This window comes from Lates calcarifer, linkage group LG3 (assembly GCF_001640805.2).
Source record: "Lates calcarifer isolate ASB-BC8 linkage group LG3, TLL_Latcal_v3, whole genome shotgun sequence".
Classification (NCBI taxonomy): Eukaryota; Metazoa; Chordata; class Actinopteri; family Centropomidae; genus Lates; species Lates calcarifer.
In genome coordinates this window covers 9,329,595-9,342,792 of record NC_066835.1, presented here as the reverse complement: position 1 = coordinate 9,342,792, position 13,198 = coordinate 9,329,595, and the positions used below count along the sequence as shown (strand labels likewise).

General features: G+C 41.6%; 1 protein-coding gene and 1 long non-coding RNA gene across 4 annotated transcripts in view; one reads left to right on the top strand and one right to left on the bottom strand.

Annotated features, from left to right (window-relative positions):
- The window catches only part of cdk6 (cyclin-dependent kinase 6), a 34,780-nt gene that overhangs the window by 8,900 nt on the left and 12,682 nt on the right, over positions 1-13,198 (bottom strand). Inside the window, 1 exon segment of the mRNA XM_018667751.2 lies at positions 1,243-1,352. Within this exon segment, the coding sequence (XP_018523267.1) occupies positions 1,243-1,352 (110 nt within the window).
- Positions 1,963-12,330, top strand: LOC108877676 (uncharacterized). 3 transcript variants are annotated; one of them, XR_007809168.1, is made up of 5 exons: positions 1,963-6,287; positions 6,661-6,705; positions 7,412-8,167; positions 8,488-8,658; positions 8,835-12,330. It is a non-coding gene; the product is annotated as an uncharacterized LOC108877676 (long non-coding RNA). The 3 variants fall into 3 exon arrangements; XR_001960140.2 differs by having other exon boundaries at positions 1,963-6,255; positions 7,412-8,658; XR_001960132.2 differs by having other exon boundaries at positions 7,412-8,658.

Here is a 13,198-nt window from a genome sequence, read left to right as displayed (position 1 = left end):
CAACCACAGCAGGCAGCCTTCCATTACTGTAATGCTTTGATAAGCCAACCGAAATGTGATTCCTCAATGCTCACAACGCATCTGACAGGTGTCATTTAGGAAAAAAAAAAGTTCAAGAAACACCCAAATAACTGATACTGTAACAACAGCAATTAGTTTTTCAATGAAAATATAACGTACAGAAAAATAAGCTAAAATAAAAACAAGAGAAAAGTCTCTTATCTCTGGAATTCTTTTGGTATCAACCTTAATATCAGCCTTCAGGTCTTGGGACAGATCAAATATGGATAATATTCAGAAAAAAAACACCAGGTGAATATAATCTATCAAGCGCAGATCTGGGACATCTCCTCTAAATGATCTGTATCAGTATTCATGTGAACAGTAAAACCACTTCATAGGAAAGATGGCAAATGGCTTTTAGTGATATTCCTCTATATGCAGACCCCAGTCACAAGAATATGAGCATGTGAATGTGTGTTTACAGTGTGTGTACAACCCTGTAGGTCACTGATCATAATCTGTTGTTTTAACAGTAAATGTGGTCAGTAAAGGAGGCACTGCCTGACTGATGACCTGCAACACCGGTAACATAGTGGTAAGTAACACATGGTTAAATTAGCTCAAGAAAATGGTATGGGTAAATATAATGCAAACTGACCTGAAATATAAAAAATGTATACATGAAAAGTAGCTACAATTCATGCACAAAGTACACTAAGTTCATTATGGTGGATAAAGACCCAGCTTATATGTAGCGAGGACACTGTGCTGATACAATTAAGTGAGTGCATGTAGCCATTTCCGTGCTGAAGTGGCGTGACATGCTAATCTTTTCTTAAGTTGCTGAGGTGTAAATCTTAAGTGTGACCTCATTGTGAAAGCAGAAGAGAGGCAAGATGAATGAAAGGATCATTTAAAAATAATGACGTGTGAATGGTGGTAAGCTTGGTTCTAGACCTCTGAAGTTGCTTGCTCACATCTCCAAGCTTTTCAGTTGTTTTTCCCCTCTTCTAATAGGTTTGTTGTTGTGCTCATGGAGGGATGCACCCAAACAAATCAGAGCTTTTTCTCCTGCCATGAAATTGTTCCTTCCTCTTCTCCAAGAAATCAGCTCTAAATACATGAATAAGACTACACAGGTGTAACAGTGTGCCAGGGAACTTTGCAGTTTGCAAAACTACACCAATATTTCAGTCAAAAAGATCTCCAAGTTGACTCTGCGTTCTCTGCAGCTCTCACCTTCTCCTGAACATCTCGGCGAAGATGCAGCCGACGCTCCACAGGTCCACTGGTGTAGCGTAACTGGACTGGAGCAGCACTTCTGGGGCTCTGTACCACAGCGTCACCACCTACAACACACACGCGCACACACAGCAGAAATCCATAAAGACATTATTGTTAAAAAATGTACATACAAACACGCAAACACACATCACTTCCAGTTTCTTCTGGTGTAGTTTTACCTGCCAGCAGCGCTAGGTAAATGTCACTGTCTAGGGGGGCTCATGCACACACACTCTCACACACAGGGTTAATGCTTCTCTGCCCCCATCTTAGGCTTACGTAAGACATGAAATCATATCTGGCAGGGCACATCTCCCTGCTCCCGTTTTGGTGTACCCACATCACGCAGTCTTTCCACAGCAGTCCACCAGGGACACACAATACTGTACCTATACAGTATGCGTGCGTTTACATTTCATAGCAATAATGAACAACACAGTGTTTCACTGGATTAAACCTGGCAGATGTCATGCCCACATAGAGTGATAATGGGTTGGCTTTGACTGATATCAACCACCCCACCCTACCCCTTCTTCCTGCCCAAAAAAAAAACAAAAAAAACCAAGACATCCTGTCTTGCCTCAAGCAACCTCGCACCCACCTGAGGTACAATGGCAGCCATTTTGTGCCACTTCACACTAAGCATGGTTTCCAAATTTGTCCCTGTAACTCTATTGGGAGCTGTGTGTGTGTGTGTGTGTGTGTGTGTGTGTGTGTGCGCACAGTCATAGCCTGCAGGAAAGCAGCAGCATTGTTAACAGCTACAGTAGGGAAAGCCTCCAGACAAAACTCAGTGACCCCTAGTAAGAGAGTGGACTGGTTCCAGGTGCTTTCCTAAACTCCAGATTTTTCCAACAGCTTTTGGCTGCAGTCCCCCCTTCAGGCACTGCAGAGCGCTTATCGGGATCTTAGAGTCGGAGGCGAATGTTTGTAAGCAAAAAGAGTGCAGTGTCACCTAGATATCTTTATTGGACTCTCTGCAGGAGTATGAGGAAATGATACCCTTATTAGATGTTATCCACATGTTCATATGGGTAATGTGAGAGCAACGATCTTCAAAGGATTTAAATGGCCAAATATGAACTATTAAAGAGTAAAGCAGGTCCTTGCTTATGTGCTCAAGAGCCTCATGAGATGTTAGATGGAGTCAGCCCTCATGGAGCTTTATGGTTCACAGACATTTGGACAGGATTTCTTTCACTGGGGGAGGTCAGATGATTTCAGTCTTACATGTGTTCATCAGTGACTTAATCCGATCCTAAGAACATGTGTGTGTGATTTTTCTCCCTGTACTACAATAAGTGCACTTGTTGGTCCTTGCCTTATTTAATTCCCATTGAGAAAAATTGTGCTTTATGCTAGCAATGTGGCTCAGACTAAAATGTCTCAACAACTATTGAATTTATTGCCAAAGAAATTGGACAGACATTCGTGGTCTCCAGAGGATGAATCCCTCTGACTTTGGTTTCCCTCTGATGCTACAGGCAGGTTTACATTTGTGGTTCAGAGTGAAATATCTTGACAACTTTCTGGATGGATTGCCATGAAATTTCACACATATATTCACAGTCCCCAGTGGGTGAATGTTTATGATCTCCTGACTTTTTCCTCTAGAACCATCAAGTCAAAACTTCTTGTCCAAAATTTTGGTTTATGATCAAATACCTGAAAACTAATGACATTTCCCCTCAGCCTCAACTGCACTTTGAGGTTAGTGTCAAGTCAACCAGTGTTATGATGCTAATGTGCTAAACTAAGATGGTTCACTGGCTAAATATGACCTACTAAACATCAGCATTGTCATTGTGAGTATGACTGCATGCTGATGTTAACATTTAGCTTTAAGTGTTGCGGTGTTTGAGTACAGCCTCACATAAAGACTGAGTTTCATCTTTTCCTTTTGTTAATGCAGAATTTTTTTTTCTAGTTTGCAACTGTCTGCCTGGATAATTTCAAAGTAAAAACATTGTATTATCTAACAGCAATATTAATAGTAATACAAAATGTAAGAATTTAAGTCACTAGTGACAAAGACAACATTGTTTTCCTGCAGAATATCCCTGTCAATCTGTCTTTGGCAATGGCTAAAGTACTAATATTTTACTAATCACCTTCCACTAGAATAAGAATTCAATGCAAAAGGGGCTTTATTCATAATTGTAGCGTGAGGGGAATTTCTCTGAGGCATACTTGCACTCTTACCAAACATTACCCCAAGCTGGAGGTCTTAATCGAGGCAGTCAACACATTCTAATAAGAGGAATAAAAAAGTTCAGTCACATTTTTCTTCTTCTAAACTGAATGACACTATTAATAGAGCCCGGGGCTGCATTTTGCAGATGTGTGACACTTTCTCATCTCCTGCTTCCTGCTTCAGTGGAAATAAGGAGGAAGTTGAGGCTAGTTGGCTGAGATGTATCACTGAGCCACGTGACCAGAAATGAGACATACACTGAGAATGAACAGACTGACTGTTAGGGTCATTGAAGATTTTTAGAACACTGAAACCTCAAAGAAAAACATGAATGGAGGTCGCTAAGCTGCCCATATAGCCAGGCAACAAAATGTCACTGATCTTTTTTTTTCCAAAAACACAGGAAAATTTAACATTCATTTTTGTGGTAATTTTACTAACTTTCTTTCATTTTAGCTCTATGTCTTCTGCAAGTGCTCAGCTTAATATGTATCAGAGCACATCACAACTCAATTTTCCCCCTAGCAGCCACAACATGGCATTGCTAAAACCATCATTGAAATACATGTTGCTTTAAAATGAGGATGAATGCATAAGTGACAAATGGCCCAATCAACACCTTCCTGTAACTCTTGCAGCTGCAGGCTCAAATACATGTGACCCAAGTCTTATGCATGGAGTCTGTCGCCCTGCACAGCCAAACGTCAGGGCTCTTATGAATACATGCTCATGTAGAGCCTTCTAGGAAGAACCACAGACCTAGAGCTCGGGGTATATCCGCCTCAGTGCAATACAGAGTTATTCGAAAACCTGGCCACAACTGCAGATTAAGGCATATATATCACACATGCATATGCTCACAGACACACCGGAAGATAGATGCGCTAGGGTTTATTGCAATCTGAAATTACACCCTGACTGCTTGCACTGTATTATACCATTTTTATAGCAGTCTAAGTTTAGCATGGCAGACTTTTCATCCTACCCCAAATTAACTGCATTAAATGACTTCATTACTCTGTGACACTCAAACCCAAGTCCCTTAGTTACTAGTCAGTATTTTAAAAGGGGTCACAAATAAATACTCTTTCCTATGCTTTTGGGTACTGTAGGTTATATAGTGCAGTTGTGGGGGACTGTTTCAGTGGCAGATTAAAAGACACTGTTTACACTGCTTGGTATTTTCAGTACCATGATGATGTATGTGTCACAGACTCCACATAGACTATTCATCATAATAAAGGAACATGCCACCCAGAGCAAGAGAGAGGCTCATGTATTATTTTTAGCAGGTTTTCGAAGAATAAGCTATTACAGGCTTTGGCTACACAGGCAATACTTCAATCAATCAGTCAATCAACTGGTTCTTGATTTTGGTCTTTTCAAGAGATATGTTGAGAAAATATAGATGTATGATTTCAGTGGGCTTAACGTTTCACTGAATAGGATTTAAATACCCAACGTCCCTTCTCTCTTACAAACTAATGCCAACCATTGAGTGTTCATGAACAAAATTGCTGTCTTAAAAAAGTACAGTACTATTCCTTAACTTTGCCCAAAATCCTCAAATTATTAACAGCCTGTCCCCTCAATGGCTCATCTCAAACCTCAGATTCAAAGCTTCAGGGTGCTCATTTTCATTTCCAAACAAACAGTCTACTGTCAGCACTGCTTTCCACTCAGCAATCCTCCTCACCCTTTTCTCCCTACCTCCTTCCTTTCTCCAGCAATCTCTTGTTCCTTCTCTACAAAATGACTCTCTGACTCTCTCTGTTTCTCTAAGCCCCTGAGTCTGTAAAACACATATGTCTGAGATGCAGTAAAGTCTATATGTAACAGTTAGAGAGCCTGTTAATGTCCATGAATGCACTTAGATCACACATACATAGTTTCACAATCTCCATAAATACTGAAGTGTCAAGTCTGTTATATAAAATATCTCAAAACTATCACCCTGACTAAGGAACATGTTCTGAGCCACGGCCTAAACACACAATTTAATAACCGTTTACAAGGAGATGATAACAACACATGTTGTAAAAAGAAAAAGGACATGCTCCAATTGCAGTGTTGCTTTTTTCTGTCCTTTCCCTTCCTCTTCTTCCGACCACGTTTGCATTCCTTCTTCTTTAGCCTCTCTTTCTCACCCTTCTCATTCTCTGTTCTGCTTCACATATCCCTTCATTACCCTCTCTCCTGCTCTCCCTCCTCTGTCCAGGCTTCATGAAAACAGAGATACAGACTCATACGCAGAGTGTGTTGGACAGTCAGGAACAGAGACAGTGAGTCAGCCTTAAAACTGTGCAACAGTGTTTTGCTCTTAGGTCAGCTGCTTCACATTTTCAGTTTCGTCTCTCTCTCTCTCTCTCTCTCTCTCTCTCTCTCCCCAACACCCTTCTTCCCCTCCTCATGGTAACAGAAAAGCCAGAGGTGGTCAGATAAAGCTGAGGGAGAAAAAAAGAGAGGGAGTTAGACCGAGAGACATAGAGAGTGTGAGAGGCTGACTCCAGATTAAAGGACAACATTCTGGGAATTCCTTTCTGCTGAGAGCATCCTCCCCCTCACCACCACCACCATCCTCCTCCTCCTCAGCCCCCACTGCTGCACTCTCCTCCCCGCTCCGCTTTGGGGAGGAAATGGCTTCTCCTGCCCCAGAGGACCTCCAGACCTCCTGGGCCAGACCTCCAAGCCTGACTGACATGCAACATCCGGACCTGTGCCACCAGCGCACTGGGCATGCACAGTGGAGGAGTATGACAATGGAGTGCATGCATGTGAGAGCGGGGGCGTTTGGTTTGTGTAATGTGTGAGTACTTGCACGTGACTGAAAGAGCACCTGCTTTTGCCTGAACGAATGTGCTTGGATGCCAAATGCTTTTGTGCTTGAGTGTCTGGAAATACATGCAAGTTATCTGGAGCATGTGTTTGATGTTCACTGCAACATGGGACTTATTTTTGATGTTTTGGCTATCATTCTTATTACTGATTAGAAAATGTATTCGCTAAATTGCTTAGATCTGGGAATGCAGCAGCTTGTGTTTTTTGCCCTGGTGTTTCTTCTTCAAGAAACACAAGCTGCCACATAATGATATGTGTTTTAAATGAATGGTAAAATTATTACCATAAGTATCTAAGTTTACAGACTGACATTGTTCAGCTTTGACCTACTGTACTTGCAGGCACCTATTTTCCATTGCTATGAGGGACTACCACCAAAATATCAGGTGAGCATACATTAAGGTTCACCTCCAAATTAAGTGGTTAAGAATTGGTCATCATTTTGGGAAATATAATATTGTTTTTTGTCTGCCGCTTAAATATGAAGAAGCAGCCACGAGGTGGATAGCTTAAATTAGCATGACGTCTGGAATTAGGGAGAAAGAGCTAGCTAACTAGCACTGTCAAAAAGTAACAAAATCTGCCAAGCAGCAGAAAAATCAGAGAAATCAAAGCAACTTTGATTAATTGTTTATCTTCTTTGTTTAAAGTGGTACATCTAGAACTTTTCAAACTTTGGACAGAGATAAACTTGCTGTTTCCCCCTGCTTTGAGTCTCTATGCTAAGCTAAGCTAATCACTTGCTGACTCTAGCTTCATATTTAGCATACAGACATGACTTCTGATCTAACTCTCTACAAGAAGGCAGATAAACATATTTTCAAATGTATTAAACTATTCCTTTAAACTGCTGACTTATTTCCAACTTGCATGAGCGCTTATGTTTCTATGAAGTGCTTTTGTTCTGTTGATGTTCATGTTCCCGGATCTCAGCAATGATTCTTTTGGATACAAATGTCAAATAACCTAAGGAAATTATAGACAAAATTATCTATGTTCTAATGAAGTTATTCTTCACCTCTATCCTTTTTTCTCACCACCACTGCCATGACACAAGCATTTTCCTGTCACCCTCTATGTGGACCTTTACAGTGACCTGATGCCATGAGGATGACTGAGGCAGGGGCTTAGGGCTGCAGCACTGGAGGGACTGGGTCTGATGGAGCTTGGCCGGGGGCCTGTGTTTACATTCTCTTTCACTGAGGAAGCCCAGGATGAAAGCGCACCACTGCACACACAGACACATACTGTCCACACACACACACACACATACACACACACACACAGACAAGTACTTTGGATGCACCAGAAGCCAAATAATTGCTGTAACTGAATCAATAAAAGCATGATTGGACCTTCAAACTTTCAGCAGATACTGAATAAAAAAGGAATGAGTGTGCAGTGCAGTTAATTCTCTCAGGTAAATGGCTTGACTGTTTCAGGCTTTGAGTCTTAAACTAGAATTAGATTACATTCCTGAAAGCAATCCACCACAAATTAAAGTCTTCCTAAGTGAATCTCAGAGGAAAACGGATAAAGTCTACAGACAGTATAGGCAGGCCACATATGGGAGAAGCAGCGGATGTTATAATAATAATATGAGCAAAACTATGCACTCAGAGAGTACAGTGGAGCTGAGGCTGTGATGTTGTGTCTCCAGAGAGGCCCCATTCGAAGCTCCAGCAGTCAGCCATGTTGTAAACACCATTATTTCACTCCTCCCTCACTTTCCCTCTTTCTCTCTCTTGTTCTGCAAAAAGGACAATTTACAGTCGCAACAATACCACTGCACCGGGCCAAGAAAGGAAATAAGGAAGGAGAGAGGGAGAGAGAAGATTTAAGAGAGAGGTGAGGGGGAAAGGTAGATTAAGACAGAGGGGAGAGAGAGACAGAGCTACAGGGCCAGAGAGAAAAGTGCAAGAGCAGCACACAAACTGTATACAGTAAAACAGGGAAAAAAAAGGGGCACCACAACTGTTGCCAAAGTATGCACAGCGTACAGGAATGCAGCATGGGGCCCTCTGCGAGCGAAACAAAGACAGCACAGTCAGTGGCTCTCTCTCCCCAGTGCTACCACATCCGCACATCATTAGCTGGAAAATTCCTGATATATGCTGTAATTTTTTCTCTTTTTTTCCTCCTCTTCCTCTTTGCCGTTGCTGGTACAGACAAGGCTTTAATATCCAGATGCCGGTGTGTGAGTGTGAGTGTGCGTGCACATGCACCGCACACACACCGATCAGTACCCCCTTTTCCCATCCTGCAGGCGTTGCCAAGAGACCAATCGACAATTAATATTGTGAACTGCAGAGAAGAACAGCAGAACTACAAATGTGAGGGTGTGTATGCCTCTGTACAAACATTCATAACAATGTGATTGTCTGCGCTTGAATGCGTGTATGTACAGTATATCCCTGTTCATGTATGCATTTGTGTGTGTGTGTGTGTGTGTGTGTGTGTGTGTGTGTGTGTGTGTACTGTGTGTGTGTGTGTGTGTTTGCTTATGTCAAATTAGGGCCAGCCCCTTTGCTCCAGCCGGCTACAGTCAAAGCACAGAGGATGACTTTTCCTTTTTTTCCCATGCGGAGCCGTTTGAGGAGATATCTAAACATTCCCAGAGAGTGCTGCACGTGCTCTCCTGCGTGCAGTGCAAGGGTTTTCCCCCCCTCCCACTCCCTACTGCTGCCTGCCTGCCTGCCTGCCTTTCTTTTGGTCAGTCCAGAGTAGGAACACATTGTCTGGCAAAGGAACAGATTCACAGACATGACTGTCCAGTTCATCCTTGGTCATCACTCAGAAATTTCTGTTTCATCAGTCTTTGTTTCTGAACTCTGTTGCACAACTAGGGATAGTGCACAACTAATGCTTGCATGTGTGATATTGCAGGAGTCCTGAGACATAATGTTTTGCAAAGAAGTTTTCATAAAATCATTGTCGCAAAACTGTTAAACAAAGCTGCACCTTAACTAACAAAGTACCAAAAACCATCATCAACAAGCATGCAGCTTGCCTGAAAGACCCATTATCTGCAGACCCGTCACTATCTTTTAAGATTACCATAACATGCCGCAAGTGAGAACACACCAATCTGCACTTTCCCCTAACCCACACCCACAGATTCTAACTGATATTCATAGTCAAACAAGGGCCCAAAAATGGGAAACACCTTCATAGTGAAAATACAAATGCAGACTGAATAGAGTCTGACTGCTCTTGAAAGCTCTGTATTGTAAAAGACCGTCTGCTGCTTGAGTGCGGGCAGGAAATCTGGTTTCAATTTGTTTAATGTCGTCTGAGATATGGGTGTCTTATTCTGGTAAACGTAGTGGGAGGGCTATAAGTAGAGGGAACTAGGGGGAAGAATTGGGAAAATACCTTTGATCAGGTAACAGTTTCACTCCTCTGCCTGTCACCAAAAGCAGTTTACTGGAAACTATGACAGCGACTGTACAGATTCTCTCAGAAGATATTTCTCAAAAACCTCATAATAACAGTGCTAATATTCGGTTTATTTGGTCCTGTAAAAGAAAATGTAGAAGCAATTATTTCACTGAACAAGACTTGAAAGGACACAGCTGGAAGAATCGTAAAATTCCCTCTGGCTATCGTGTAACTCAATAACAGTCAGTTAAGATAAGCTCAGAGGCAGAAGACAAAAAACATCTTCACCACTAATAAAGTTAATCTTGTCATCTCATGTAAATTATGGAAGTTTATTTTGGTTTCAAAAAAAGAAAAACACAAGAGTCCGACAACAAGTGCTAAAATAAAAGACTGGTGGTATTCCCCTTTAGTTTTCCAAATCCAATTTGACAGGCAACGACATGCGCATGACAAGCATGAGAGAGGAAACTAATGGGTTGCATGGGACCATCCAGTCAGCCTTGTATTACAATGATTGCCAATGTGTGGATGGTGAAGACCACCACCTTCAGGTTACAGGAGGTTATCTTTTGTATGTTTTGAAAGGAACACCTGACCTAACCTCTGGTCCTCTGTCACTTCCAGATCAAGGACCATATTAAGTCCTTCTAAATGGAGCCAAAAGTTCCCTTTGCTAAGAGATCCTTCTCGAGACCTGAGCAACTTTTACTGAGGAACTGAGAACTCCTACACTACAGGAACAGGTGGGGTTGACCCCGTTCAAAGTTCATTATTTGTATTTAAATAATGTTCAGAATTATACTTTCCCAATACACTGATCTGACGTGGCGCAACGCCAGAATCAGCTGACTGATAGCAGGTGGGACTTATGGACTCATGAGTCCTCCAGACTACCTCTAAATTAGGAGCCAGTAATTACTCTTAGACCAGTGACTGTAGGAGTCCTACAGTAAGAACTGACACGCCTGACTGAAGCTCATTCTCTCCACACTTGGCCAGTTAGAGAGACACTTTTAGCCTTAGGTTTAGGTTTAGGTAATTTTGATATGTCCCTCGACTTTGATTTAGAGTCCAAGTCAGATGACTTCAAATCAGCGTCTTTGATCGAACCTGCCTAATTCCACACCAGTATTTGGATGGTAATAAGTCATGCTCTAACACTGCTTTACACAAAGGAATTTCTGTGACATTACAGACTCTTGGGTGGTATTTTGTATTAAAAATTTGCTGTAGCATTTATTCCAGATTCAAATAACATCAAAAGAAATGGTGCTCCCTAAAGTGCTTTAGCAGAAATGGGATCTCAGTGGGATGGACCGAGAACAGATCCCTCTCCACTCTTTTCTGGTATGTCAGATTAACCCATCAGCTTTTCCCATCTGCCTGTCACTCATGGCTGTACAATGAGGCTGCAGCCAGACTGGGGTCATTAAAAAACCATCAACAAAGCAACAGACCCCTAGGGACTGCCAGGGGCAGCCTAATCTGGACCCCTGTACCAACCCAATGGGTGGTCTCCCTCTCTTTTCCTACCTCCCTCCCTCCCCAACCCCTCCCATCCCCCACCAGGGAGGGTGAAATATGTGCAACATGGTAGGTGAGTGAGCCATCAGTCACATACAACCATGCATGTGCAAATGCACCCAGACTCCACACATTTTTTATACACACACCCATGCCGCATTTTTTGTCAATGACATATTAACAAGCAAGCACGTTGCTAGGTGAGAAAGCAAATTCATCACAAAAAGAGAAGTTCGACAATGCTGGTAAATCATCAGCAGAAAGTACAAGAGTGCTATTTTCAGTTAGTGGCTCTGGAAAAAAAAAAGAGGAGCGAGGGACTCTTTTGACGACTTTATGCAAATGCTCACTTCAGCTAAACCTGTCATTCTAGAAGCGCTAAATGAATCACTTTGAAAGTGAGAGAGAAGTGTCTCGTTCGCTTAAGCAACAGCAGTTCTCCAAAGCCCATCTGTCTGCCAGTAACGGTGGCATTAGGTGACTAAATAAGTAACTGCTGGTCTGTTGGGCAAAGGGGAAGATCCTCTTAAACAGTGTGTGTATTTGTGTACATGTGCACTGCATACAGTGTAGATTATCTGCTTTTATTAGCAAGAGGAAATACTGAATGGATGAATGGAGACTGTGTGTGTGTGTGTGTGTTTATGTATGTGTGTGTTGGACTGATAGGGGGATTCCAGACACAGGAACATTCATCTGGAACCGAAGATCCCGTGCTCACGTTGCAGCGCCCCGCTGCAGTAACACGCGCACGCTCACACATACACACACCACTTCCATCTCATTTTTGTGGCCCAGTCTGTATAACCAAGGAAGGAAATGAGTGTGTGAGTTTGTGTGCAAACAGATTCACATGTTAAGTGCCTCTGTGTGTACATGAGTAGTTTCGGGGGACTTGATATCTGTCACTCATATCTAAAGGTGAATTCCCAGCTAAGTATTCTAACCTCGTCTAAAAGTGTCCCCGTCTCGTCCATAATGAGGTATAACATTTATTCAAAGACAAAACCTCCAGTGAAACCACACATATACTGAATATTGTATAACACTATGTAAATTCTATGGTTAGGTATGACTTCCTCTCAGAGTTAGCTGTGTATTATCGTTAATCAGAATGATAAATTACAGACATTAACTGAGAAAACACTTATCTTAATCATAAAAATTACCCTTGATAACAATACTGAGAAATGAATGGTTGGGGCCTGGGCTACAATCACACATTACTCAAACAGAGAAAAACCTAGAGAAAAAATCCAAAATTTTGAAACTCCCCCAGTCACAATCTGTCCTGACATCTCTAACATAGACATTTATCAGTACTTCCTTAAAACTGCTGCCTTTATAGTTAAAGCACCTATTATTTTGTTGTGATAATCACTTTATCTGTAACCCCATCTTTACATTATCAGACCAAAATCTACATAAATTCTGATCAAAAGTTTAAGTCATGACTCATTCTACTCTAGAGTTTGAAAAACTTTCTGTCTCCTGTAATGTGTCGTTTGGCCTGGCCTCCTGATATCTACAATGAGTCATTCATTGTTCACGTAATGAGTGTGAAATAAGCATAATATAGGTATAATAAATATGATGGGCTACTCTCAATAACTTATTTTAGTTTAGAACTACATTTATTGCTATGCCAAGAAAAACAATTCTGTTAAAGGCTGAATGAGCTACCTTAGTAAAATACTGCTAGAATGCAAAAATAAATAAATAAATAAATAAATAACAATAAAGAAATCTGAGGTAAATAATGTGGCTTCTTTTTGTGTATGGTGGACTGCCATGGGTTTCATTGCCGCTGGATTTCATGCTGCCACTAGCACCTGAGTTGCTGTGCACAGAGTAATAGATTTTTAACTTGACCTTTAATTAACCAGATTTGCCATGTCTTAAACTGCTCTATATTATTTTATTTTTTTATGTGCATTTGCAAAATGTCACAGGGTACAAGTCCTTATTTAG